The sequence below is a fragment of the Syngnathus scovelli genome, chromosome 13 (assembly GCF_024217435.2).
Source record: "Syngnathus scovelli strain Florida chromosome 13, RoL_Ssco_1.2, whole genome shotgun sequence".
NCBI classification, from domain to species: domain Eukaryota; kingdom Metazoa; phylum Chordata; class Actinopteri; order Syngnathiformes; family Syngnathidae; genus Syngnathus; species Syngnathus scovelli.
The window spans coordinates 4,329,166-4,355,682 of record NC_090859.1 but is presented as its reverse complement, the minus strand read 5'-3'; the positions used below and the strand labels follow the sequence as shown (position 1 = coordinate 4,355,682).

General features: G+C 46.5%; 1 protein-coding gene across 14 annotated transcripts in view; it reads left to right on the top strand.

Moving 5' to 3' along the window:
• The window catches only part of nrg1 (neuregulin 1), a 60,145-nt gene that overhangs the window by 29,845 nt on the left and 3,783 nt on the right, over positions 1 to 26,517 (top strand). For 7 of the 14 annotated variants that reach the window (XM_049738468.1, XM_049738460.1, XM_049738463.1 and 4 more), the window contains 3 exons: positions 7,945 to 8,047; positions 9,226 to 9,352; positions 9,451 to 9,569. In XM_049738468.1, the coding sequence (XP_049594425.1) occupies positions 7,945 to 8,047; positions 9,226 to 9,352; positions 9,451 to 9,569 (349 nt within the window). Of the gene's footprint in view, positions 1 to 6,211; positions 7,674 to 7,944; positions 8,048 to 9,225; positions 9,353 to 9,450; positions 9,570 to 18,913; positions 19,113 to 26,221; positions 26,242 to 26,517 lie in introns of those variants that run through there. The other 7 variants (XM_068652859.1, XM_049738466.2, XM_068652858.1 and 4 more) reach the window with 5 other exon arrangements.

Here is a 26,517-nt window from a genome sequence, read left to right as displayed (position 1 = left end):
AGCGACTTGGGGAACACAGAACCGCACTCCGCGGAAACTCGGGGAAACACAACCGCACTGAGGCGGCGACTTGGGAAGTCTGTACCACGATCGCCGGCCACTCACGAAGTCCGTACAGTGATCGGCGACATTCGGAAGGCGGGGCTGTGCGCGGCGGCAAGAGCCATCACGCGCCGCAGCAGTGGGAGTGGAGCCAGGGACGATCGCGGGTCCGACGCAGCTGGCTTGGATGTCTGGCGACGCCCGCAGGTCCTGCAACGCTGGGATGGAGCCCGGTGGTGGCCGCGAGTCCGATGGCGCCGGGGGGGCACTCCGATAGCGGCCGCGGGTCCGGCGTCGCGGCAGCGAAGTCCGACGACGGTCGCAGAGACGATGGTGCCGGGAGGAACTCCGATGGCGGCCGCGGGTCCGGCGCCGCGGGAGCGAAGTCCGATGACGGTCGCGGAGCTGATGGCGCCGGGGGGGAATTCCGATGGCGGCCGTGAGTCCGGCGTCGCTGGAGCAAGATCCGATGGCGGCTGCAAGCCCATGGCGCTGGAACATGCTCGGATGTGGATCGGGCGTCGCAGCGGGAGCTGGTGGTGAAGGGTGGTCCAAGCGCTGGTCGTTGTGATGGTCGGATCATTCTGTCAAGGTCGGTTGTAGCGCATGGAGCAGGACGACCAAGTGCAGCTTGGACCAGGGTTTATTGAAGCAACTCAAAATACAGACTCGGTAAACTGACATGACTTAAACAATAACTTGACTGACTGACCGGGACGTGGAACAAGAAGACAGCAGGACATGACGGCACCAAGACAGGACGACACACCGAACGACAGGAACAGGAACCGGAACCGGAACCAAAACCAAAACCAATACCAATGATCCGACAGGGAGAGAGGGGCAGATAGGGCTTTTATACAAGACAGGTAACGAGAGGCAGGTGGGAACAATCACACTGATCATGGGCATACAGGAGGGGAGGGGCGAGCACACAGACAGAAACCAAGACAACAGACACATAGTGGAGCAGTTGGGGGCGAGACGTGACAGAACATTCTCCCAATGTTATGCACTGATTTACAAAATGTGGACCATTGTCGCTGTAAATTTTTTCTGGAATACCGTATCTTGGAATGATGTCTTTGCATAAGGCCTTTGCCACCGCGAGTACATCAGCATGTTTGGTAGGAAATGTTTCTACCCATTTAGAAAATGCGTCTATTATGACCAAACAATATTCTTTCCCTTCACATTTATGTAATTGGATATAATCCATATGTATTGTCTGAAATGGATACAATGGAGTCGGGAATTTCCCTCTCTGAGGTCTTAAATTGCCTTGTGGGTTATGTTTAGCACAGATCAAACACGCTCTGCAAAATTGTTTTGAAAAAGCTGCAAAGCCGTATGTTGTATAAATAGCTTCAACTTGTTTCACCATACCCCCCGTCGAGACATGGGTGACCCCATGACTCGAAATAGCAGCCCATTTGAACAAGTTACGAGGCAAGACAGGTTTGCCCAAAGGTCACACAAAATGACCAACAGTGTTTTTAGTTGCACCCCGTTACCCCAAGAGAGCCGTTCCTGGGAGGGGCTCTGAGACTGCATGTCAAGCAACACATCAGGGGAGATGTGTGACATCGAATCATGAGCTGTGAGAGACGAGAGGACACGGAGCAGGCCTTCGCAGCGGCCTTCGCGGATTTGTCAGCAAAAGCATTACCGAGAGAAACAGGATCAGAGCACGCAGTGTGAGCAGCATACTTGCAAACCGCTACCTTTAAAGGTAGCTGGACAGCGTCCAAAAATTGAGTCAGTAATGTGGAATGGGCGACGGGCTTCCCTGCAGAAGTTATCATGCCACGGTTGCTCCACTGCTGAGCAAACACGTGTACTGTAGCAAAAGCATACTGACTATCAGTCCAGATAGTGACGGATTTGTTTACAAACAATTTGCAGGCCCCAGTCAAAGCAATGAGCTCAGCGGCCTGTGCAGACATATTGGATGGCAGTTTAGCAGCCTCCAAAACCATGTCGGCAGTAACAATGGCATACCCAGTAAGGGTCACACCAGATTCATTTTTCTTAGAAGACCCATCAACAAAAAACACATGACCATCTGGCAGAGGCGTATCTTCCAAATCAGGCCGAGCCTTTGCAATTTGTTGGGCAGCATCGACACAATCATGGAATTCACCATCGCCAGGAAGGGGAATGAGAGTGGCAGGATTGAGTGTCGTGCATCTTTCAACGGTCAGATGTGGCTGAGACAGCAACGTAGCCATGCAAGAAAGATGACGCGCAGGCGACAGAAAAGTCACTCACTCACTCACTCACTCACTCACTCACTCACTCACTCACTCACTCACTCACTCACTCACTCACTCACTCACTCACTAAATCACACAGGTGTTAATTAAATCGCAATTACATTGCAAGCAATTTAAACTCTAATGGAATATGTGGATGTCCATATCCGTTTCATCAAATCCCAATCCAACTTTACCTTTGTATAAGGCACAGGTGTCAAATTGTGCTTCATATACATGTGCCATCACTCGAATCGCAAATTATCTTCACTTTTAGTAATATGTTAAACTTCAAATATCAGACCAGTTTTTACTTGTCTGATTTGAAAGCGAGGTACTCGTCAGCTTATTCCGCAGCCCCCACAATATGAGGCGCTCACACATCTACTCGGGTATGACAGTCATACCGGCCCTCCAAAAGAAGCCATGACTAAACCTCGGCCCGCGAACAAATGAGTTTGACACCCCTGGCACAAGGGTCTTCTCATTGATCAATCGCGTATCTTAAATCATGCTTTTCCTCCTTTGAAGCGACTATGTACTTCAAACCCAAACGGCACCATTTTATAGGGAAAAAAATTGTCGAATTTATTCGTTGTCGACATAATACTGGTCGCAAATTTGCATGTAGAGCATTTTTGAGTTGTTGATCATAGACATCAGTTGAACACTCTTTCTGGTCTGTGTCTAAAGTCTTCAAACAACTTATCTTGTTTTTGTTTAGTCCGGCCAATGTCTGTGTAATTTGCTCTACGTTGAAATTTTATTTTTATCCTGCAATAGTTGGTCAATTTGGATTTGTAATGGCACCCCGTTATATTCCAATGGACGGCCCTGGAGATCAAAAGGACTCCAGGTGTCTTTAACGCTTGCCCAATGTTTGATTAAGGATGCCATGAAAACCTGTTGTACTTCATCACCTCTCAAATTATAGGAAGCAATGAGTTGTTTAATTTGGGGTAAAAAGACGGAAAGGATGGTTCGCTTTGCCGTGCCACAACATCTGTCTCTGCAATTTGATAATTTTTCTCATTTTCACATCTGGGAAAATGAGAATGTAATTTTGCTTTTTAATTTTTAATTTTAAGTCTTGCAAAATTTCTATATCCTTACTGCACCGAGATAAACTGTTAAACATATCTTAAAAAATAAACAAACAAAAACAATCTATGCTCTTCAAAATGGGACCCAAATGTCAGATTACAAATCAAACCTCCTCCTTCACTCTCACATTTTTTGATAGAACAGTCTACTTATCTAGACACCGTCATATCATACTAAATAATGGCCTGGAAATTAAATATAATGTTGTTGCTGTGGTCCCTCAAAACATGTGACTAGAATTTGGACAATTACCAACCCCCATCAATCGACAAATTATCTCCTCACTAAAGTCCCAGCCTGTTAACCTATCTGCATCAAGAAGACATTTGCAACGCAGGGGATAAGAGAATAACAAGGAACACCTTAACAATAAACAAAATAACCCCAAACCACAAACAAAACCAAATAAACTAGGCCCATGACCTATGTAAACCAACAACGTACTCCAAATATTTCCCCATTAAAATTTAAGCCTTATTGTGTAGAGCACCATTGATTTCTAATCATTGACCTAATTTTATCCTTAATTCAATCCCAATCACGAATGCCCACTACTTAATACTTTACTTGGTGTTCTTTTGATAAAAAGCGCCCCCCTTGCAATGTTGTTTTTAACTCTAAGTGATTCAAATCTTTGACTTGTCCCTACATGTGTCCTTGTATAGTCTTATGTCATAACGAATCAATAATTTAATTTTATCCAATACTACAATGTATGTTCTCTCCTACTCTCACATTTTTATGAGGGCTGGGCACTCTCCTCGTTGGACGAGTTTCTGACCACAACCCTCAGATTATTCTATCATTTCTAATTTTTACATTTAACAATGCAAATTTGATGAACCATTGTCTAGCACACCGTTTTCGTGCACCAATTTAACGCAATTCCAACCTTTATAACGAACTGATACACAAACACAAACATACACAGAAACAAACACACGGGCCCACAACATAGACATGACAATCTTCCCAGCTTATAACAAGGGTGGGGGGAGCAACTGAAGTGCGGAGAGCTTCGCCACCGCCACGTCGCATAATGCAACCCCCTCTGTCCAAAATATGCATTTGTCAAGATATTTTACATTTTCGGGGTCAACTTCTTCCATCAATTTCCAATCTTTGCATTTTAATTCATGTCGGGGCAGCGGCTTTTGCTTGCTATTTGCTGTCCCCATGGTTTATTTGTTTAGTTTACGGAGTTGGCAATTTGAATGGCACCTACAGTGTCCTAAAGCCAACTTAATTCACAGGACAGTGGTAAAATATTCAGTGGTAAGTCTCCTGTCCTCTGCTTCCACACAAAGCCACTGTTTACATAAAGGAGAGCTCAAATGAGATCACTCTCAGTCAAACCATACACACACACACACACACAATGCGCATCCTTATCGTCTCACAGGCAAGCAGGGGAGTCCGCCCTCCCGTGGATCTTTACAAAATCTAAACTCTTTAACCTTCCTATAGTGTAAGAAAAACTTATTTTTGCCTTTTTCTCAAAGTAGATATAAAACCTATCTTTTCATGGATAAAGAAGCCAAACCAGCTAAACAAGAGTAAAAAAAAAACACCCTAGATGGCAGCAGAAAGCTAACACATTAGGAGGGTTAACTAGGAGGCCCCACGACACCTCAGCGGAATTTAACTGCTCCAAATTACCTGTACTTCTTTAGAAAACAGATGGGTCCGCTCTCCCATGGAATTTAACTGACTCATCAGTCAGGGGACTCCATCATCCCAGCGGAATTTACTGTTTCTAATTGCACTTGATAGGGTCTAGAATTGTCAAGGTTTTAAGTGACCTCTTGTCACTGCACTTTCATTACTTCAACAGAATCAAGATTCGTACTCACAGTCTGCTGGGCCTTCTCCTCGGATGATCTCGTCAACCACTCCGGTGTCCAACCGACTGATCGAGACAGCCCCGTGAAAAGGGTTTCTCTATCTATATGCCTTGGCCAAGGACTTGTCCTGCGTCGAAAAGTCGGCCGGAACCAGAAATAGTCCTATTGAGATCCCGGAACGAGCCCCCAAAAATCTGTTAGGTTCAGATTCAGCAAAAGGATCAGCAGACAAAACCAGTGAGACAGAATGTTGATCTTTTCTCGCGAGGAGTGCAACCAGACTTACAGCAATCCAAAATACACTAAAGGTCTTGTTTACACTCCTCTCTTTTTATTCAGGAATGCCCTACCTACAATGTGAGACTAGCCCCTGATAGGTGGGGGGGAAAGCGTGGGCTTTGTCTCATGAGAGAAGAAACGAGATTCTATGTGAAACTAGAAGTCGCAAGGATAAAATGTTATGGGAAACAAAGTGGTCATGTGAAAAGAGTGCATAGACAAAATGACATGTGCAGACATCAACAACTTTCTTGGATTCCCAGATGTGTAGAAGGTCAGGAAGCTCCAGACAGCATCGTTTGACTTGTTGTGGACTAGGTGATGTCTGCAAGAAGAAACAGCAAGCATTCTGCGCAATAACTTTATTAATAAGTACTCATTAGGGAACACATGATAACATATATATACAATTTATCTAACAGTCTTGCTCCTTTATTTTTCAACCTCATTACCATTTCCATCTTCTTTACTGTATATCCTGTTGGATTCTGTCCACAATTTAGGGAGCGCGTTATCTGCGCCTCACGGCAAAAGCCTTTGCCAATCACCTGTTATCCAATTTACTCACTGCGTGCTCGTTTGATTTCTTCAGATTTAGGAAAATGCAAAGACACTGAAGCAGAAATTAGACTTAGACAGATTGGTTGAGTTCAATCACAATTCTTGTTCAAAAAGCTCTATTTTCAGGAAAGTACAATACAGCGCTGGGCCCTTCAAGAGCGGAAAGTCTCCATTCAGAAAAGGCAAAGTCCAAGGTTGTTAGATCAGTTTTATATTCAGTAGCACATTGTGGGCTGGGATTGATGGGCGATGAGTCTTCGGGGTGGGGCAAGTTCGAAGGAGAGTCTGCTTCCATGGGAGTGGTGCTGGTTATGGGCGATTCGGTGTGTTGGTGGGGGGCTGTTGGTGTGTGTGTGTGTGTGGAGGGTGCTGTTGTCTTCCATCCCGTCTCTCGGCCTTGGCGATCATCTTTGGCCGAGTTCTCGGGTGGCTCCTTCTGGCACCCACTGGTTTTATCTCCACGTGACCTTCCTGTGAACATTCTTCTCCAATCTTGGACATACACTGTCGTACCGCATTCAACCGTATCTTTTCTTTGTTAGGCAAACTATTTCCCTCTGTGCAGAGCGTTCAGTAGTAATCAAAAACTGGCGTCTAACATTAGTCAAAACATAAGATACAATCAAGTACTGAACGGTCAAGACGACTCTGGCCGTGTCCATGATTCAAAGAAAAAACATCAGGCATGCATTCCACAGTTCCTTAAGGGTCATTAAGCTATTTAGGCAATATATCAAAAGTCATTTGTTATTTCAAGGTCCTCAGAAATATATATATCAGATCATAAAGTTATAAAAACCTTTCTCATCACCACTTATCAAAAATGTCTAGTTATGTCTTCTTTATTGATTTGGTGTGTAGGTATAATTATATGCTTCAAATGTTTCTTTTATTTATTTAATATGTGAATATACTTGTCTGCTTATGTACTTTATTCAATGAGGTTTGAGCATATCTGTTTTTGTAGCGAGGCAGGACTTTTTGTATTTCGACCTCATTCCTTCAATCCCCATTCCCTCGTGCTGCAGTTCTTGTTTTGCTTCTCTTCTACAAACGTTTATGTCCGACTGATGTTTGTACACAAGTGATTGCATGTGCGTGTGTGTGTACATGTGTGTGTACGTGTGAGTGTGAGCGTGTGTAGACGATATCGTATTGACTTTATATGTACCGTATTGGCCCGAATATAAGACGACCCTGATTATAAGACGACCCCCTCTTTTTCAAGACTCAAGTTTGAAAAAAGACTTTTTGAACACCAAATTAAGTTTTTATACAGAAAATAATTACAGTACATCTGACACAAATGATTATAACAATATATTCGAGAGAAAAAGCATGTTATTTTGCCTGATTCAAATCATGCAAAACTGTCTCTCACATCTTAATATCTGAACATTTAAATTTGTAAACTTAAGTGCAATCACATTTGTAAATGAATGGCTTCTGGTTTTTGAAATGTAAATAAACCAATCACTGTGATAAAACAACACAATTGCAATAATTGCATTAACCATCAAAGTAAAGTCTAACTGTAACTGTAGTCTTGAAACAAATCTGAATACGGAAAAACATTGCAATAAAATAATGCAAACTGCTACCGCTATTTTTATTTTTATTCTTCGCGACAGGGTTTCGCTTTGGCCTGGGGAGTTAAGTTCAGCATTCGCTTTGAAGATATCTGGCGCCATCTAGCGTTGTGAATGGGTTTAATGTCTATACCCCAAATGTAAGACAACCCCCACTTTTTCAGTCTTATTTTAATGCAAAAAACACTGTCTTATATTTGGGCCAATACGGTATGTGTGTGTATATGTGTGTGACCGGAGTTTTAAAGAATGTACTGTCCTCTTTTTCAGAAGCTGAGGAGCTGTATCAGAAACGTATTTTAACAATAACAGGAATCTGCATTGCACTCCTAGTCGTTGGAATCATGTGTGTGGTTGCCTACTGCAAAACAAAGTACAGTATTCCACATTTTTATGGATGATTTTGTAGAACTAAATAGTACAATGATGATACATTGATGACCCAATGGTTACAATGATTTAATTATAGCAGAGGTGAGCATTGTCAGTGAGCCTCCATCAATATACTATAAGGCCAGCTAGGGTGGATATCCAAGTCGTCAGCGAAAGCCAAACAGCGTTGAGAATGGACGGCTCGCGCAGGTGTTGCACACCTAACATGCAGCCAAATGAAATGAAATGAAATGAAATGAAATGAAATGAAATGAATAGAATAGAATAGAATAGAATAGAATAGAATAGTGTTATAAACCTTTCAGGGAATCAGATCACAAATACATTGTCCCATATTGTTTAGTATATTCCGCAGATCATGAACCGTTGTGTGTGTGTGTGTGTGTGTGTGTGTGTGTGTGTGTGTGTGTGTGTGTGTGTGTGTGTGTCTGTCTGTCTGTCTGTCTGTCTGTCTGTCTGTCTGTGCGTGTTGTTTTCATTTGAGTTTTTTCTTTATTTGTTTTTTTATTTTATTTGTTTATTTATTTTTTCTTTATTTCTTTATTTCTTTGTGCGTTTCCTGCCATGTGACATGAAAATTACGTTATAAACGCTGATTGGCTGTCGTCACTGGGCCTATATAAGAGCCGACAGAAACTCACTTACAGAGCTGACGATACCCACCACTGAATAAGCCATTTGCAGATTTCAGTATGATGTGTTGTTCCAAACACATGGTGTACGTACTTAGTAAAAACATAATAACGCTATTTAATGTAGGGGGAAAATGAATAGTTCAGCTCAGTGGGCTAGTGGGAGAGTGTCTGCCCTGAGACTGGAAGGTTGTGGGTTCAAACCCCGGCCGGGTCATACCAAAGACTATAAAAATGGGACCCATTGCATGCCTGCTTGGCACTCAGCATTAAGGGTTGGAATTGGGGGTTTAGATCACCAAATGATTCCCGAGCGGGGCACCGCTGCTGCTCACTTCTCCCCTATCCCCCAGGGGATAGATCAAAATCACACGGGGATGGGTTAAATGCAGAGGACAAATTTCACCACACCCAGATGTGTGTGTGACGACGATCATTGGGACTTTTTAACTTTAGCTTATATAGTTTTAGCACATCGTCTCTGAGTAGCATCATAATGTAGTACTGTATGTTTCTTCTAAAACAGGAAGCAGAGGAAGAAGCTCCATGACCGTCTCAGGCAGAACCTGAGAACTAAGAGGAACAAGCTGGCAAAATCAGCCAGCCGACGGCAGGTTTCCAATTTGCCGCTACAGGATTTGCAGCAGACCAACGTATACTTTAACTCACAGACATGTAATATAATGCTTCAAATGTAATGAATGGTTGATACTAATCACTTACTTTCTTTTTCAAACTGTTTTCATCGTAGTGTAATGGGGCAGCAATCCAACATGCAGCTGAGAAAGAGACAGAGACAACATTCTCCACAAGCAAATATGCTTTATCAACTCATCAAGCTACCACACTCACCAACACCTCCAGCCAAAGGTAAAGAGAGACTTGTTTGTACTGGTATCATGTGGAGGATTCCATGGTTGGTTCAGATGTTTTATACAGTAATGGTCAGTACTGCATTTCTAAAAGTAACAACTGATTCATATTTACTCCATTTCACTTTGGTAGCCATCTTGACAGCTAAATTTATTGGCTCATACTCATTCTTATTTTTCCTGAAAGTAGGTAAGAACGAAAGAAAGTCAGAACACATTTGTTGCTGATGGAGAATGTTCCGTTCCCTCAGATAAGACTAAATAAATTAATCACACAATTTATCTACCAGGTAATATTGATATATCCATTTTTCATACATTACACCACAGAGCCATATTTTACGCATGCTGCCAAGGGAGTGATGTTAAGATGAGTTAGATCAAATGTGTTGGCTTTTTAGGTCTTTGAGGGTTTGAAACTGGATAAGACTGAGTTAATGCAGGCATTCTTTACAGAAAATGCAGCCAATAGTACTTTGTACAAGTGATGTGATCTTACCGTAATTTCCGGACTATAAGCCGCGACTTTTTTTCCAAAATTTTGAACCCTGCGGCTTATAGTCAGGTGCGGCTTATATAAGATTTTTTTTGTGATTTTTGTGATGACTTGATCACTTTTATACACTCGTAAAAAGGCTGTGGACCACTGTTGTGCGGTATCTTGAAGAAAAAAAACAACAAAAATACTATTTTGAAACACTACTATGGCTGCTGCTTATTTTGGCTGTGTTGCTTGTGACTATTATGAGCTTTAGTAGGAATGCACGCTAGGTGACCTGCGTCAAAGGGCTCTAAACCCTTTCTCTTAGAGATTACACAAAGCAGTGGCGCTGTTTGGACCATCTGCATTGTATTAAAACCCAATCAATCAGCATTTAAATTCAATTCTTCTGACATTTTGCTCACCAAAAACAAGTTGTAATGAATGTGAACTTTTAATGCATTTTATTCAGAAAGTTACTTTGAACGCTGAGCCTTAAATGGCGGCAAGGCGTATTTATGGATTTTTACGGCTTTCTGTGTACTGTCTTTCTTTGTAAAAAACTCATGTGCACGTGCGGCTTATAGTCCGGTGCGGCTTATGTAAGAAAAAAACTAAAATATCCCTGAATTTTAGCTGGTGCGGCTTATAGTCCGGTGCGGCTTATAGTCCGGAAATTACGGTAATCCTTTGCCATAAAAAATTACTTTGGATGTTGCAGTGTGCCCATAGTGATTTTGTCACTAGACCGTGTCACTTTTGACTCTTGGGCAAGGACCCTTGTTGTTGTAGGCCTGGAATTAGTATCACGCCAAATTTATACAACAGAAACTTTCTTGTGAGCTTGCAAGATTTTCTGGGGAGCATGGTTTTGGCTTGGTCTTGGACTGATGGAAGAGTAACTGGCTTGAAAGGTGCTTTTTCAGTACCGGTTTTGCACCTTGATGAATTATTGTGGTCGGAGCAAAAGAAAAGGCATTGTAGCTGTTTTCATTGTGGCTCCAGCTAACCTTTTAATTCTGACTTTTAGCATGCAAAGCAGATGATGTTGTAAAAAAAATGATAAAAATAAAACAAAAAAGATAGACAGGGGGTCCTCAGTTTACGACGTCGATCCGTTTGTACATGGCAATGTAAACCGAATTTCGGTGTAAGTCGGAACAGTAACAAAATGAAACAGTACAGATATGGAAAAAGAGAAAACAATTCAAAATCAAAGTCAAAGTCTGCTTTATTGTCAATTTCTTCATGTCAAGAAATACAAAGAGATCGAAATTGTGTTTTCTACTATCCCACGGTGACAACACATATTACACATTCAAGTAAACAATACAAAAAGTAAAAATAAGAAGGCACATACAATGAATAAATAAGAGCAATGAATAAATAAGAGCAATGTGGTGGAAATGGTGCAATTGTGCATACAGCAGACAGTCAGTATAATAGCGCAAAAGTACAAGAGGAGTAGTGCAAGTGGAGTAGTGCAAGGCAGCCATCGTGGCCCAAAAGGCCAGGACGTCGTGTAGCCGAGGGTAGAGGGGGGAGAGAGTGCAGGATCCTAACAGCCTGGAGTATGAAGCTGTTGGTGAGTCTGGTGGTGCGGGAGCACACGCAGGCTTCTGTACCTCTTCCCAGAGGGCAGTAGATCAAACAAAGTGTGAGCGGGGTGACACACATCACTCACAATCGTGGTCGCCTTGCGGGTGAGATGGGAGGTGTAAATGTCCTTCAGGGAGGGGAGTGAAGCACCAATAATCCTTCCAGCTATGTTCACTATGCGCTGCAGGGCCTTCCTGTTGTAGTCAGTGCAGCTTTCACCCCACTCAGCGATACAGCTGGAGAGGACGCTCTCAATGGTGCCTCGGTAGAATGTGGTCATGATGGCTGGTGGAGCACTTGCTCGCCTGAGTTTCCACAGGAAGTACAGGCGGCGCTGAGCTTTCTTCGCCAGTGATGCAGTGTTGGTGGTTCAGGAGAGGTCTTCACTGACGTGTACCCTCAGGAATCTGGTGCTGCTCTCCACCACAGCACCGTCGATGGCCAGTGGCAGTTGTTGGGTGTGACCCTTCCGGAAGTCAACAACAATCTCCTTGGTCTTGCTGACGTTCAGCAGGAGGTTGTTGTCCCTGCACCATGTGGTCAGAAGGTCGACCCCCAACCTGTATTGAGTCTCGTCGCCCTTGGTGATGAGACCCACCAGAGTCGTGTCGTCAGCAAATTTCACTATGCGGTTGTTGCTTTAGGTTGCAGTGCAGTCATGCGTCAGCAGGGTGAAGAGCAGCGGACTGAGCACGCAACCTTGGGGGACCAAAAATTATTTGTTTGTATGTTCATTCTTTTCTCTTTGTCTCATGTCCCAATCACGCCACTGTTTAAATGATCAATTATTTTCGAGATAATACTCCTGCAGTCATCTTAAATTGCTTAAAGTGCTCAGCGTGATGCTGCTTGAGATATTGTCGCCAACACGTACTACTTGAGGCCTCTGACAGAGGAAGTGCAGTAGCTAGTTGCAGAGGTAGGTACTGAGTCCCAGTTTGTCGAGTTTGCAGATGAGTCGTTGTGGTACAATGGTGTTGAAAGCAGAAATGAAGTCCACAAACAGCAATCTCACGTACGAGTCTCTTTTTTCCTGGTGGGTGAGAGCTGAGTGGAGGGCAGAGCAGATTGCATCCTCAGAGGACCGTTTGGCTCGGCATGCAAACTGGAAGGGGTCAAGGGTGGGGGGGGAGAATGGATCTAATGTGTGTCATGACAAGCCGCTCAAAGCACTTCATGATGATGGGTGTTAGTGCCACGGGGCGGTAGTCATTGAAGAAGGGTGGGGCAGTTTTCTTCGGCACAGGTATGATGGTGGCAGCCTTGAAACATGATGGGAAAATGGCTTGCTGCAGGGAAGTGTTAAAGATGTCTGTGAAGACACCCTTAAGCTCCTCAGCGCAGTCATTCAGCGCTCGACCTTGGATGTTGTCTGGGCCTGCTGCCTTACGGGTGTTGATAGCAGCAAGTGTCCTCCTCACGCTATCGGCAGAGAGGCACAGGGGCTGCTCGTGTGGAGGGGGAGGGGTCTTCAGCGGACAAGTGCTGCTCTGAGCGTCAAAGCGGGCAAAGAAGCGGTTCAGATCGTTGAGCAGAGGGATGTTGCTCTCACAGCTCTGCGGCGCGGGCTTGTAGTCCGTGATGGTCTAAATGCCCTGCCATAAGCTTCGTGCATTCCTGCTGTCTTTGAAGTGGGCGGTAACCTTTCAAGTGAATGCCTTTTTCGCTTCCTTGATGCCACGGACAGGTTGACCCTCGCTGTTCTCATGCCAGCTTCATCCCCAGCTCTGTAGGCTTCATCTCTGGCCCTCAGCAGCCTGAGGACACCCCCTGTCAGCCATGGCTTCCAGTTAGCCTGAGTGATGATGTATTTTGTGTGGGTCACATCATCAATGCACTTTGTGATGTAAGAGGTTAAAGAGTCTGTATACTCCTTTATGTCTGTCTGATTGTTGTAAGTGGCTGCCTGCTTAAACATTTCCCAGTCTGTCAGCAGTCTCGAAGAGCATCAGAGGCTCCCTCAGGCCACACTTTTACCTGCTTGCGAACCGGCCTGTATGCTTTCACTCTTTGTCAGTATGTATTAGCATAACAGCGATATGGTCAGGAAGTCCAATGTGGGGGAGGGGGGTGGCTTTGAAAGTTCCTTTATGCGTAGTGTAGACCAGGTCCAGGAAGCTGTCTCCTCGTGTTGGAAAATCAACATGCTGGTGTAGCTTTGGAAAAAGAGTCTTCAAGTCTGCATGATTAAAATCCCCAGCGAAGATGGTGAAACCGTCAGGGTGCGCCGTCTGTTGTTCACTGACAGCCTGGTACAGTTCACTAAGAGCCGTGATCCTGTCACTTTCAACGTTGGAAGGCGGGATGTATACCGCGACGATCAGAATCGCAATAATTTCCCTTGGCAGGTAAACAGGACGGCACAAACTCCGCCAGTGGCGAGCAATGTTTGCATACAACCACAGTGTCCCGGCACCATTCGTCACGGATGTAAACACAGATTACTACTCCTCGTGATTTTCCACCCTTTATAATGGCCCGGCCTGCTCGATAGCATGCTAGCTGCAGGTGTACAGCAGAGTCCAGAATGTTGACATTTAACCAAGTCTCAGTGAACACGAGCACACAGCAGTTACTCACTGTCCGGTTCGTAGATCTCAGCAGTCGTATGTAGTCCATTTTGTTGTCCAGTGATCGAACATTCGCCAGAAGAATGGAAGGTATGGCCGGGCGAGTTGGGTTGGCCGCTAGCCTGGCCCGGACGCCTCCGCGCTTGGCCCTATTCTGCCTCCTCGCACACCGCTTCCGACGCCTCCTATCCGAGGGAGGAGTAAAAGGCGAGTTCGGTGTTGTTTCAGGCCGGGCTAGTCCGAGTTCCTTTAATGTCTCTGTTTCGAAGTTCAGAACGCTGCAAAACTTGCTTTTGCCAATGTCCAGTAGAAACTGCCTGCTGTACTTGTAGCATGACGTAGTAAGATGAGACGAACACGTAAAACTGCCGGACAAACACGTCTTAAATGAACAAAACACCGCTCGGTCGGGACAGAGAGAGGTCGCTGCATGTGCATGCGCCACCATCTTGATATATATAGAATCATATATATATATAGAATAATATATATATATATATATATATATATATATATATATATATATATATATATACAGAGAGAGAGAGGGAGAGAGAGAGAGAGAGAGAGAGAGAGAGAGAGAGAGAGAGAGAGAGAGAGAGAGAGAGAGAGAGAGAGAGAGAGAGAGAGAGAGAGAGAGAAATATCTCCATCCATCCATCTTCTTCCGCTTATCCGGGGTTGGGTCGTAGGGGCAGCAGCTTTAGGAGGGACTCCCAGACTTCCCTCTCCCCAGCCACTTCATCCAGCTCATCCTGGGGGATCCCAAGGCGTTCCCAGGCCAGCTGAGAGACATAGTCACTCCAGCGCGTCCTGGGTCGTCCCCGGGGTCTCCTATCGGTGGGACATGCCCGGAACACCTCCCCAGGGAGGCGTCCAGGAGCCATCCTGATGAGATGCCCGAGCCACCTCATCTGGCTCCTCTCAACGTGGAGGAGTAGAAACTCTACTCCGAGTCTCTCCCGGATGACCAAGCTTCTCACCCTATCTCTAAGGGAGAGCCCGGACATTCTGCGGAGAAAACTCATTTCGTCCGCTTGTATCCGGGATCTCGTTCTTTCAGTCACAACCCATAGCTTGTGACCATAGGTGAGGGTAGGAGCGTAAACCGACCGGTAAATTGAGAGCTTTGCCTTTTGGCTCAGCTCTCTCTTTACCATGACGGACCGGTACAGAGTCCGCATTACTGCCGATGCTGCACCGATCCGCCTGTCGATCTCGCGCTCCATCCTCCCCTCATTCGTGAACAAGACCCCAAGATACTTGAACTCCTCCACTTGGGGCAGGATCTCATCCCCGATCCGGAAAGGGCATTCCACCCTTTTCCAGCTGAGGACCATGGACTCGGATTTGGAGGTGCTGACCCTCATCCCGACCGCTTCACACTCTGCTGCGAACCGCTCCAGTGAGAGCTGGAGATCACGGCCTGAAGAAGCCAACAGCACCACGTCGTCTGCAAAAACCAGAGACGCGATGCTGTGGTCCCCAAACCAGACCCCCTCAACGCCTCGGCTGCACCTAGAAATTCTGTCCATAAAAATTATGAACAGAATCGGTGACAAAGGGCAGCCTTGGTGGAGTCCAACCCTCACTGGGAACGAATCCGACTTACTGCCAGAAATGCGGAACAAACACTGGCATCGGTGATACAGGGACCGAACCACCCTTATCAGTTGGCTCGGCACCCTGTACTCCCGAAGCACCCTCCACAGAACTTCCTGAGGGACACGGTCAAACGCCTTCTCCAAGTCCACAAAACACATGTGGACCGGTTGGGCGAACTCCCATGCACCCTCGAGGATCCTGCCGAGGGTGTAAAGCTGGTCCACTGTTCCACGGCCAGGACGAAAGCCACACTGCTCCTCCTGAATCCGAGGTTCGATCTCCCGACGGACCCTCCTCTCCAGCATCCCTGAATAGACCATACCAGGGAGGCTGAGGAGTGTGATTCCCCTGTAATTGGAACACACCCTCTGGTCCCCCTTCTTAAAGAGGGGAACCACCACCCCAGTCTTCCAATCCAGAGGCACTGTCCCCGATGTTCACGCAATGTTGTAGAGGCGTGTCAGCCATGACAGCCCCACAACATTCAGAGCCTTTAAGAACTCCGGGCGGATCTCATCCACCCCCGGGGCCTTGCCGAGGAGTTTTTTAACTACCTCAGTGACTTCAACCCCAGAGATTGGAGACTCCACCTCAGAGTCTCCAGGCCCTGCTTCTACAATGGAAGGCATGTAGGTGAAATTGAGGAGGTCTTCGAAGTATTCTCCCCACCAACTCACGACGTCCCGAGTCGAGGTCAGCAGCACGCCATCCCCACTGTAAACAGTGTTGACGTTGCACTGCTTCCCCCTCCTGAGACGCCGGATGGTGGACCAGAATTTCCTCGAAGCCGTCTGGAAGTCATTTTCCATGGCCTCGCCAAACTCCTCCCACTCTGTTCGTTATTACATTCTCATTACTCTGAGGATTGCATCAACTCTAATCATGCCTCCAAAGGAAGCAAGTGGGAGCAGTATAGCCATCCTAAAACACAAAGATTTGACAGTGAGCGCCCGGCGCGCTGTGGTTGCGCGATTGGGCCAAATTAAGCTCCCTGCACACTGAGGTCCACTTAAATTTTGGAAAGTACATTAGGACAGTGTTTCCCAACCTTTTTTCATTCATGGCACACCTTTTCATTGGAAGAAATCTCGCGGCACACCGCCAACAAAAATCTGTTAAGCTCCTATATTAAAATCAGTTATATTACAACGAAACACGTAGAGTCCTATTCCTATATATGTATGGAGAGTCGAACAATTTAATAGAAATAAATACTAAATATTCTTTAAATTGTATTCCTTTTTTTAAATAAATGTGACAGTTTTTTAAAAAGGTTATAGATGGTGTAAGAAATAAACTATTTAAAGTGATTGTGATTAAAATAAAAGAATCAACGTGATTTTGTTTACTGTTTTAGACTAGGTCTATAAATATTGCAACAATAAGAACAAAGTCACTTTTAAAGACGCTCTGCTGTTCTGACAGCAGCTGAGTGGCTATCACAGTCGAGGAGTCTCGACTTGACTGCTTATTTTACGTATGTGAAAAATAACCAATCCAGGTTCTCCGGTTGAACTGCATTCTCTGATTTCCATCGGACCTCAAACGCACCACAACCGTCATAGTGTCTGTCACTGTTAGCAAAAGCACACAGCAACACACACATAAACTGAATATGTGCCGATGCAATACAATCATATCGACACAATATGAAATCTTAAGATTCTCTGATTCTCCACACATGCACGATTAGCAAGTGGCTGACCAGGCCTTGCGCGAACTGACCAGTGGTTTGGCGATCCTGTTTACAATGCGCTCCGTAATTAATATTGGACAGTCCCACGGCACAGCTAAACGTCTCTCACGGCACACCAGTGTGCCGCGGCACAGTGGTTGGGAAACACTGCATTAGGACATTAAAAATATTTTCTAAATGAAATTTAGTGACGGCTCTGTCACAATAATGCGACCAGCGCGGTGTGGTTGCGCGTTCGGCGGTGCGCTGCAGTTGCGCGATCCGACAAAAATGTGCAAATGAAAAAATGCTTAAAAAAACTTTTGTTTTTTGTTTGTAACGGATTAAATTTGTTTCCATTATCTGTAATGGCAAAACATGATTCGGAATTCGAACGATTCACTTCTCGAACAGCCTTCTGGAACGGATTGTGGTCGAAAACCGAGGCTGCACTGTATATATACAGTCGTATGCAAAAGTTTGATCATTTTCAAGATTTCTCTTTATAAATCATTGGTTGTCTAGATCAGCAATTTCAGTTAAATATATCATATACAGACAAACACAGTGATATTTGAGAAATGAAATGAAGTTTATAGGATTTGCAGAAAGTGTGCAATCATTACTTAAACAAAAGTAGGTAGGTGCATAAATTTGGGCACCCCAACAGAAAGATGACATCAATATTTAGTAGATCCTCCTTTCGCAGAAATAACAGCTTCTGAACACTGGATTTTAGTTGAAGGTGTTTTTGACCATTCTTCTTGACAAAACATCTCCTTACGACTGTGTGCGTGTGTATATATATATATATATATATATATATATATATATATATATATATATACATATATATACATATATATATATGTATATATATGTATATATATATATATATATATATATATATATATATATATATATATATATATATATATATATATATATATATACATATAATGCGCAAACTTCACATTATATGTATATATATATATATATACACATACATATATATACACACATATATATATATATATATATATATATATATATATATATATATATATATATATATATATATATATATATATATATATATATATATATATATATGGACGGACAGACTGCAGCATGCCTGCTTAAGGTCTGCAATACCAGCAATATTATCCCTGGTAATGTTCTGAAAATGTTTAAACAAAAAACTGAACCTTTATTATGTTGTTCCGTGTAACTTGTAATCGCGACACTGACCCAAACCAACTGGGGTAATAGTAAATCTAACAACTAATGTATATAAAAAAAAAGAAAAACATTATGCAAACTGCAATTTTCCCTCCAAAACATTGATGTCATTTTAAAGAAGCCTGTCTGAGAGCTGTCTACATATAAACGTCCCCCTCCCTGTCTCCACAGCTGGAATAATGACTGGAGCAACAGTGTTGTGTCTGACACTGATTCTGTCTCCATGATGTCAGTGACGGAGAATAGCCAGCATGCCACACAAGCCCGTAGGGGTCGACTGAATGCCACTGGTGGCATCAAAGACCTAAGTGCTTATTCAAAGAAGAGCAGAGACATATGCAACTCCAACAGGGATGTGCCTTAAAGTAAGGTAACCGATTAATTTCAACTTTGCGTCACAAACAAGACCAGTTGGACCAATAATAATTCCAAGATTTTTCAGAAGAAGCACAAAAGAAATCCAATTGTAAAACATCGTCAAATAAAACAACAACACAATAATATAATCCTGCCAGCCTAGTGGACGACTGGTTAACACCTCTACCTCACAGTGCAGAGGTTTATGAGTTTGTACCTGCGCTCGCAATTTCCTGTGTTGATACTCCATACCAGCTCAGTGGCCTAGTGGTAGAGTGTCCGCCCTGAGACTGGAAGGTTGTGGGTTCAAACCCCGGCCGGGTCATACCAAAGACTATAAAAATGGGACCCATTGCTTGGCACTCAGCATTAAGGGTTGGAATTGGGGGGTTAGATCACCAAATGATTAACGAGCGCGGCACCGTTGCTGCTCACTGCTCCCCTCTCCCCCAGGGGATGGATCAAAATCACACGGGGATGGGTTAAATGCAGAGACAAATTTCGCCACACCCAGATGTGTGTGTGACAATCATTGGGACTTTAACTTTAACTTTAAGTCAGCTGAGATAACCTCCAGCACATTTCTGATCTCAATGACGATAAACGGTGTAGGAAATGAATGGCTAGATATTTGAATTATTTTCAATATAAATATATACATTTAAAGTTCCTGTAACGTGATAATTAATGTCTTCTAAAGTTGATGCATCACAGAGAAGAGTGTCGTTAACAACATTGACAAATTTGAAGTAGGTTTTGTGTAAGTGTTTAAAATGAGGGCTTCAGAATTGGGAAAAATCAAGCATTTCTCACCCCAATTGAAGACTGAATGCGTCAGCTGAATGTTCAGAAAGCACTGCTCAACTTGGTCAGGCATCTTCCCTATGTGTCACGTTCCTGCGTCACCTGACTTCCAGCCAATCCGCAATCAAGGAATTGCCAGCACCTGCTACAGCTTGTTAGGTCCCCTACTTAACCTCTGTGTATTGTGCCAGTGGTTGTCAGTTCGTCTACTTACCCTGCCTGTGACACCACTGCCTTTTCGTCCCCTGAATGATCTCTGTTGCCAACTGCTTCCGTAAACTGACTGACCACGCTTTGATTGCCGCCTGCCCCGACTACTTGCTCATCCTTTGACCACGCTTCTGATCGCCGCCTGCCTCGACAACCTGCCTGCCTACAACTACGCGCCGGGCTCTGCTGCTCAGCCACGCCAGCCAGACCGCGAGTTCAGCGTTCCACTTCCCCTTTCCCCCTTTTTCAATAAAGGATCGTGCTGCCCTTGGTCGCCCTGTCTCTGTTCCGTGACAGAACGAACTGACCAATATGCGACCAGCGCACGGTCCCTCAGCCCTGGACCGCCTGACCCACGCGGAGTGGGACATTAGCAAGATCGTAGAGGAGAGGGCAACATTAATGAAGATCGTCCGGCAGCAGCAACAGCAGCTCCTGCAGCACCATCAGCTCCACCAAGAACTTGTAGAAGCTCTCAAGGCCCTTAAAGACTTGGCTCCTCTGGCTGCTGCGACCCAATCTGCACGAGCCCTGTCCACGACCGTTCCACTCAGCCCCACCGATCAGCCCACCGTTACGTCCACGCCCCGTCCTGCCCCGGAGCCCAGGCAGCTCGTGGATGTCCCGGAGCCCAGATTCAGCAACCTCAAGAGGTTCGACGGTGATTCCAAGTACGTCCGGGCCTTTTTGACAAACTGCCGCATCTTGTTTGACCTCCAGCCCGTCACGTTCGCCACGAAACCAGTCAAGGTGGGTTTTGTACTCACTCACCTTACGGGCGAGGCATGGCTGTGGGGAACGGCAGAATATGAGCGGCTGGGACCCGCCTGCTCGTCATTCGACGCCTTCGCAGCTGAGATCCTGCACGTGTTCGACTTGGGCTCAGCCTCGGAAGACGCCTCCGCTGCACCAAGGCAGCAGATCTGTCGCCCAGTACTCCATCAAGTTCCAGACGGTGGCGCGTCAGAGCGACTGGAACACCCCGGCTCTCGTCGCCACCTTCCACCACGGACTCGCGGAGTATATCAAGGACGAGATGGTGTCTTACGAGCGCCCTCAGACCCTTGAAGAGGCCATGGACCTGGCTGCACGGGTAGATCGGCGGATCCAGTCAAGACAACGCGAGAAGAGAAAGGCGACTCCGTCCCCCCGTCGCCGTGACACCAGCCCGACACCTCGGGTGTCAGGGAAGGTACCTGTTTTCCCATCTGACCTGTCGTCTGCCAGGGCCCCCATCCACGTAAGCCAGCGCCCCTTTACTACTCCTCCCACCCAGCCCAGCTGGCCGGAACCGATGGAGATAGGACGCACCTCTCTCCCGGCAAAGGAGCGTAGTAGACGCCTCAGAGATAGGCTTTATCTATACTGCGGGGGTGAGGGTCACTGGGTGGCCTCTTGCCAGAACAGTGCTAAGAGCACCCGCCTAGCAGGGATCCGTTTGGGAGCGGTTTGTTTGCCCCCCTACCACCTGTCTCAAGTCCCTGCTCCAGACCCGCTCTTCAACTCCAGCCCGTGCCCTTGCCTCTTGGTCCTCCGCTTCTTCAACCCGTAGGCAGCAGCCGCGGGCCCGGTCTCGTCGTCAGCCGCAGCCTGTGGCTCAGGCTCTTCCTCGGCTGCCGTTGCAACGTCCGCAGCCTGGTTCTACTCCGACGGGCAAGGCGTTACAATATGACAGGCATCCTGCTCGAAGTCGTCCAGAAGAGAAACATTTGGCTCCCGTGCCGGCCCCTAGGTCGGCATTTACTTCCGGGTTAGAGCAACGCTGGCGTCTGGATTGTTGACTGCCGCTTCGATCCCGAACCGTGACCGCTATTTGTTTGTCCCCTATCTGTTTTGTGTTTCCCGTTTTAAGTGTGCCCGTTTTCTCTTTGTTTTTCCTTCTAATTTTTGCCTTTTCACCTGCCCACTGTGTATCTCTGGAAGCTCCGCTTGCACCTCTCTGTTCCCGCTCCCTCTGATTACGAGCTACGCTAGCCAGCTAGTCAACCCACCACTGGACCCTCCTACCTCCCGGCTCTAATCCTGTAGCTGCTCGCTCTTGGTTCGGCAAACAGCCTCAATCCAACTTTCTTGCCGCTCGGCCGGCGTCCTCGGGGGGAGCACCCGCTCGCTGCGAGCTCGCCGATCGTGGTTCGGCTGTGTGCCGCAATGACGCACTGGGGCTTGCCGTTTGCACGGGTACAGTCAGGATTGACCAACATCACCAGCCACTCCACCAACATCACAACTTGGTCCACTGCTGCTTCCATGCATTTCACTGCCCATCAACTTCTAGCTAACCAGCTGCTAGCCACTTCTAGCATTTTATCTGGATTATTCCCAGCTGCTGTCACGTCTCATCTCCTCCATGAACTATCACTTCTATTACTCCGGGCTTCCATTCCACCAACTTCTTGCACAATTGTCTACACTGCTGCTGATCTTCATCATCTCAACAATAATCAACGTCTCCCTGCTGCTTCTGCCTCAGCTGCCAGCAAGACTGAGATCCTCCGCCGTCGCCGCTACATCCACCGTGGCTCTGGACTATCTTTTAACAGACATTTCCCTTATGGCTCACCCATCCCTTCTTTCTGGACTACCTCGCGCCCCCCCATCACCCCTACCTCCCGTACTGTCAACCTCAACAATCTCCCCCACCCCCGCTCCTTCATCTATTTCCCTCGCGCTACTGAACTGTCGCTCCCTCTCCAACAAATCACCAGTTATTTTTTAACTACTTTTGGACAATAACTGATCTGCTCCTCCTCCTCTGTGAAACATGGCAACAACCCCTGGACTTTTTTTCTCCCAACCAAGCCACTCCGTCCAACTACAGCTACATTGCCAAACCCCGCCTCTCTGGGCGAGGAGGTGGTATTGCTGTCCTCCACAAGCAGTCCCTACACATCACTGAATTGCGCCTGTACCTCCCATCTATTTCATCCTTTGAATATCTTGCTTTTTCCCTCTCCAACTCCACTACTGTTGTTCTTATCTACCGCCCCCCAAAGTCACATCCATCTTTTCTTTCTGAACTCTCTGAACTCCTCACCATTGTATCCTCAGTCTCCTATCGCCACCAGCTCATCGGTGACTTCAATATCCACATCGACCAGCCAACTGCTCCACTGACGTCTGACTTCATCTCCCTTCTGGACTGCTTTCATCTCACCCAGCACATCAACTTCCCCACCCACACCAAAGGCCACACCCTGGATGTAGTATGCTCCTCCTTTCCACTCACATCCAACCCCCGTCCTCTCACCTTTCCACTGTCTGATCATCTCTGCATCCTCTTCTCTGCCCCTCTACCCTCGCCTCATAATTCCACAAAGCGCACCATCTCCTACCGCAACATCAAGACTGTAAACCCGAACACGCTTTGCCAGCTCTTATCCTCTGCCCTTCCCTCCGACCTCACTTCTTCCTCCCCTGATGACCTTGCCACCATGCTCAACAACATCCTTTCCGACACCCTTGACTCCCTAGCCCCCTGGAAAACTTCCTCTGTTACATTCACTAACTCTGCCCCTTGGTACACCCCGCAACTCCGCTCCATGAAACAAACTGGCCGTCAACTCGAACGCCTCTACAAAAGAACCCGCCTCATCGTTCATGCTGAAACCTTTAAACAACACATCTCCTCCTATCGTGATGCTCTTCTTGCTGCCAAATCTGCTTACTTCTCATCTCTCATTAATAACACCAACCGGAACCCCCGCATACTGTTCTCCACCGTCAACAAATTGCTCCGGCCACCAAGCCACCCTCCTCACCCGCCCTCTGTAACTCCTTCCTTGTCAGCTTTAACAACAAAATTGCCCAAGTCAACAGTTCTCTGACCGTCACATCAACAACTCCTCCTCCCCCACCTCCCCTCCTCTCCTGCCCCCCCTTCCTGATCTCCCGCCCTTCCCCTCTCTCACTGCCTTCTCCCTTGTCGACTCCTCCACCATCCTAGACATCATCACCGCATCCAAGACAACCACCTGCTCTCTCGACCCCCTTCCAACGACCTTAACTAAGGCCTGCCTCCCTGTCCTCCTCCCTTAACTCACCACCCTTTTTAATCAGTCTCTATCCCTCGGCTACTTTCCCACTGTCTATAAGCTTGCAGCCATCACCCCCGTCCTCAAAAAGCCCACCTTGGACCCACTCAACCTTTCCAACTACCGTCCCATCTCCAACCTTTCATTCTTTTCCAAAATCCTTGAACGCATTGTCTGCGCCCAACTCCACACCCATCTCAAATCCAACAACCTCTATGAACTCTTCCAGTCCGGATTCCGCCCACTTCACGGCACTGAAACAGCTCTTGTTAAAGTCACCAACGATCTCCTCATTTCCGCTGACTCTGGTGCCCTCAACATCCTACTACTACTTGACCTTAGCGCAGCCTTTGACAATGTGAACCATTCCATCCTCCTCCAAAGGCTGCGCCAACTAGGTGTTGAGGGCACTGCACTCGACTGGCTCACCTCCTATCTCACCAACAGAAACCAGTTCATTTCTCTCTCCGGTCACACATCCATCCTCTCCCCAGTTACACAAGGGGTCCCCCAAGGCTCAGTTCTTGGACCCCTCCTATTCATCTGTTACCTCTTTCCTCTTGGTAATGTCATCCGCAAACTTAATCTGGACTTCCACTGCTATGCGGATGACACCCATATCTATATACGCACCACACCAACCCATTACCCTTCCCTCACCCACTTTGAAACCTGCATCTCTACAGAAAACCATGGCTGTCCCACAACTTTCTCAAACTCAACAGTGATAAAACAGAGCTCCTCCTCATAGGCACCTAATCCTCCCTTAATAAAACTGGATCCATCACACTCACCATCAACTCCACAAACATCACTCCCTCCCCCCTGGCACGCAACCTTGGCGTTATTTTTGACCCCACACTGTCCTTTCACCCTCACGTTAGCTCAGTTGTCAAGACCTCCTACTTCCACCTCCGACGCATTGCCAAAATCCGGCACTGCCTCTCTCTCCCTGTCGCTGAATCCCTCATCCACGCCTTCATCTCATCCCGGCTTGACTACTGCAACTCCCTTTTCACTGGAATCACTGCTCACTCACTCCATAGACTGCAACTAGTCCAAAACACCCGGTCCCGTGAACATGTCACTCCTGTTCTCCGCTCTCTTCACTGGCTCCCCATTGGGGAGCGCATCATCTTCAAGATACTCCTCCTCACCTTCAAAGCCCTCCACAACCTGGCTCCCACTTACCTATCCGACCTCCTTGTCCCCTACTGTCCCAACCGCCCCCTCCGATCCTCCAACACCTCACGTCTGACAGTCCCAAAATCTAAACTCAAATCCTTTGGAGACAGAGCCTTCTCCTGCACTTCACCCCGACTCTGGAACTCTCTCCCTCAGTCTTTCTGTGACTCACCCACACTCCCAATATTTAAGTCTCGTCTAAAAACTTACCTCTTCTCTCAAACCTATGACCTCCCCTACCCATAACTGGTTTCCTCGTCTTAATTTTATCCCATTGTCTCTTCCCCGTCCCCCTACCCCTCCCCTCCTGTTTGTCTTTGCCTTCTTCCCTGTAAGCGTCTTTGGGTTTTTGAAAAGCGCTATACAAATTTAATGAATTATTATTATTATTATTATCTCCCGATGCCACAGCTGAGGAGGAGGACTGAGCGGTGGTGCCACCTGCTGACGGTGTTTGGTCGATATGTTCGTCTGACTCAGACTTATCGGATTGTTATTAACGCGCGTCTGAGGTTAACCCCCTCCCGCCCGTCCTCCTGCTCTTGCTCGGGGTTCTGTTTTTGGGACGTCAGGAGCCGTCGGGGGGGTCTGTCACGTTCCTGCGTCACCTAACTTCCAGCCAAGCGCCAATCAAGGAATTGCAAGCACCTGCTACAGCTCGTAAGGTCCCCTACGTAACCTCTGTGTATTCTGCCAGTGGTTGTCAGTTCGTCTACTTACCCTGCCCGTGACACCACTGCCTTTTTGTCCCCTGAACGATCTCTGTTGCCAACTGCTTCCGTAAACTGACCGACAACTACTTGCTCGTCCTTTGACCACGCTTCTGATCGCTGCCTGCCTCGACAACCTGCCTGCCTTCGACTACGACTACGCGCTGTGCTCTGCTGCTCAGCCACGCCAGCCAGACCGCAAGTCTGGCGTTCCACTTCCCCTTTCCCCCTTTTTCAATAAAGGATCGTGCTGCACTTGGTCACCCTGTCTCTGTTCCGTGACACTATGACTGTGTCATTTGAATGTATGAGCCACAAAAACGTGTGCGCTAAAACGGATGAGTTTTTTGCAATTTCTCCATTCCAAAAGGCATAGCACACAAACTTTGAAAGCCCATAACTTGAAAACCGTTTGAGCTAGGATGCGCAAACTTCACATTAGGCATGAATAGAATTAAAATATGGTAATTTGAAGAAG